The sequence below is a fragment of the Echinops telfairi genome, unplaced genomic scaffold (assembly GCF_000313985.2).
Source record: "Echinops telfairi isolate 266 unplaced genomic scaffold, ASM31398v2 ScPeMD7_443;HRSCAF=831, whole genome shotgun sequence".
Lineage (NCBI taxonomy): Eukaryota > Metazoa > Chordata > Mammalia > Afrosoricida > Tenrecidae > Echinops > Echinops telfairi.
The window spans coordinates 1,309,501-1,312,629 of NW_022104341.1; the positions used below are offsets into that span (position 1 = coordinate 1,309,501).

Consider the following 3,129-nt stretch of genomic DNA (forward strand, 5'->3'; position numbering starts at 1 on the left):
AAAAACTTGTGTTTTCCAGTCTAGCCTGTTGGGGCACCATGCCCTGTCTCCAATGTCCACCCTCATCATTCCCTGGGGGTCTTTCTACTCCCCTCCCCTGGTTTCAATTCTTAATCAATGCATATCCTGTGCAGTCATCACCCCTCTGTCAGCACAGGCTTGCCTGTTGGCTACGATACTGAACAGGTTTCGGAGAGCGTCCAGACTAAAACAGAGGAGGAAGAAAGGTCGGGTGATGTGCTTCTGGAAACCCTATGGATCACACAGGCTGATCTCCAATGGATTAAAGGGGTAGCACAGAACTGGGAAGCACGGCGCTGCTGCCCAAGAGGCCACTGTGAATGGGGCTGACCCAATGTCAGCTCCCACCACACACACTCATGTACTAGGCACTGCGCTAGGAATTTTACCAATTATTTAATCTCCAGAGCAACTGTGAAGGGCAGAGATTTTAGGTGAGGAACTGAAGTTCTACTACTGAAACCATCGGCCCAGGCTGCGCTCCTGCTTTCCTGCCACAGCTCTCGTAGACGACCCCTAGGCTTATAGTCACGGTCACTGGCAAGACAGAACTGTGGACAGCTTGTGCAAGAACATGGCTGTAGTCCATTTTAAACTCTTCCCAGCTCCTTTCCAAAGTAGCAAACTCCCCACTTCAGACCCCACCCCACCTGACAAGGACCAGCACCGTCTTTATGTCTAAGGTGGAAGCTTTGGTTCTGAAGCTGTTTTTACTCACGTGTCCAGCTCCAAAGCCCGTGCCCTCTCTGAGTCCATTTGCTCATGGCTGTGGTATCTGCTGGCTGGCTTAGGGGGTTGGCATTTGGTCAGGTCATAAGCTGGGCAGGAGGGAACTGCACATACTCCCACCCCTTCAAGCCAGCTGGCATCCGGGTCTCATCCCTGGATACTAAAACAAACAGGCTGTGTGCTCCGGCTCCCTGAACGGGGCGGGGGACAGCAAACATCCCAGATATGCGAACAACCACAGGGATGTCTGGCAGCACATCTGATCTTCTGTAACTCGCTGTCAGCCACGCTGTCAGGGACTCCAGGCAGCTGGGAACCAGACTGTTCAGCTGGGCTACAGGTAATGCCTGGGTGAGGGGTACCAACTTCCTGCCCCCTGTAGCAGGCTCTGCTCCTACAGGGGCCCCAGTGACACAAACTGGAGTCAGATGTGGAACTTTCCACCACTGAGTCAAAGGCGGCCTCTTCATTGCTTCCTGTTCCCTCAGAAGGGCGGTGACAGGAAGTAACTTGGATGGGGTCACAGCAAGTCAGTGACACTCGGGCCTGGGACATGCTGCCCCTGACACTGCTTTATCAAATCACACTGCAGTTCTGAACTTAAAAACAGGACCACCTGGGGAGGTTCATCTGGGAAGAGGGAGAAAGGGACGCTCTGCACAAAGTAACAGTGGGAACCCTTGGCTCCTTGTTGGTGGGGACTTTCTGTTGCATGCTCAGGAAGGCTTGAGAAGTACAGGGCTAAATGCAAGGACAGAGTTGGTTTGTAGAACCTTTCATGTGACCCTGGAAGGGCTGATCCTGAAAAGTGCTTTTCAAACAGCTTCAAGAACGTGAGCAAGGATTCCACAGAGACTGGGAGGTACTGCTGTGGGTGAGTCCTCAGGGATCCTGTGAAGATAGTAAAAGAAGGCCCCAAACAAATAGTGCTATCAGCCATCATCTCCCAGTTTGCTGGGTGGTTCAAGCAAGGCTGTCATTCTGCACTTCAGCAAGGGCTCTGTGGTATTTTTCCACTTGCTGGTCAAAGCTCCTGGAACAGAACTCTGCCTGGAAAAAGTCTGCTGGAGTCAGGAGGTATTTGAGAGCCAGGCCTCTGAACTCAGTTGCACGAGGGGCATCCCTGTGGCTGGGAGACACAGAATCTTGGCCAACCCAGGGCCCCAGGGTCTCTGTGGTTGCTGGGTCATCCTCATCAGCCCTGGGTCCCAAGTGGGGCCCTATACCAAGTTCTTCCCCAGTTTTTAGAGAGTTAAACTTTTCATCTTGCACCAACAAGCCTGAGGGGGAAGACACTACACTGGACACGCCCACAGACCTGGAGAAAGGGACCAGCCCCTGCCAGTCTATGCTGCAGAGGCCTGGCAACAACCGCTTCTTGATCTGCAAAGCAGGAGGAAGGTTCTCTTTCTTGACCTTCTTGGGGTCCCTGTCAGGTTGACACTGAGCAGCACTGTCCTTCAGGGGTTCAAACACAATGCCCTGGGTCCGAGGCTTTTCTAGCCGCCTTTTCAGCAGCCACAGGAAGCTCTGTTTTCTAGAGAAAGAACTCATGTATTGCTGCACAGAGTCTGGAATCAGGGGCAGAGAGAGCCTGGGGCTCAGGTGGTCCTGAAAGTAGTGACTACAAGGCTGTCGACTAACAATGGGCATCACCTGGCAAGGCTTAAGGGCAGCCACAAAGGCACGGAGCTCGGTGTAGGAGGAATGGTCAGAGTATGGGATGACGTGGATACCAGGGTGGGAGCGGTGGATTTTCCTGCTGGTGGGGAGGATAGCAATGGTAGGCTGGGTCTGATTCCAGTGCAGCATGGTGATGCGGGAGATCTCTGTATGGTCCACAGCATGGATGCGGCCAGCGTTCTCCTCCACTGTGAACACATCGGCCAGGCCCAGCAGTTGCACCAACTCCAGGCGCCGAGGGCTCAGCACTACCCACGTCCGAAACTCCAGGGCCAGCTGCTCCAACAGGGACTCCTTTCCCAGGCTGTAGAGTCCTGAGGTGTAAAAGAAGAGAGAATGAGAGGGGGAAGAAGATGAAGCTATTGGGGAAGCCTAATAAAGCAACCAACAGTACTCACAGGGCAATCAGGGGGTCTAGCAGGGAGGAGGTGGCTGTTGAACTGATATATGAGAATGGGGGAACGGGCCGCAGAATCCACCCATTCATTCAGCTCCATCCAGTGTGAGGCATTGTGAAGACAAAAAACGTAGTCTTGGTTTTCTTTTCTTTTTCAATCATTTTATTAGGGGCTCACACAACTCTTACCACAATCCATACATCCATCAATTGTGTAAAGCACATTTGTACATTCATTGCCCGCATCATTCTCAAAACATTTTCCCTCCACTTAAGCCCCTGGCATCAGCTCCTCATTT

At 52.6% G+C, this 3,129-nt stretch overlaps 1 protein-coding gene across 2 annotated transcripts in view; it reads right to left on the reverse strand.

The window, feature by feature from the left end:
• Window positions 1-401: 401 nt before the first annotated feature.
• DCLRE1B (DNA cross-link repair 1B) overlaps window positions 402-3,129 on the reverse strand; it is a 17,804-nt gene continuing 15,076 nt past the window's right edge. For both annotated transcript variants that reach the window (XM_045292175.1, XM_004699513.2), the window contains one exon: window positions 402-2,747. In XM_045292175.1, coding sequence (XP_045148110.1) covers window positions 1,714-2,747 — 1,034 coding nt within the window. In that variant the 3' untranslated portion in view covers window positions 402-1,713. The remainder of the gene's footprint in view (window positions 2,748-3,129) is intronic.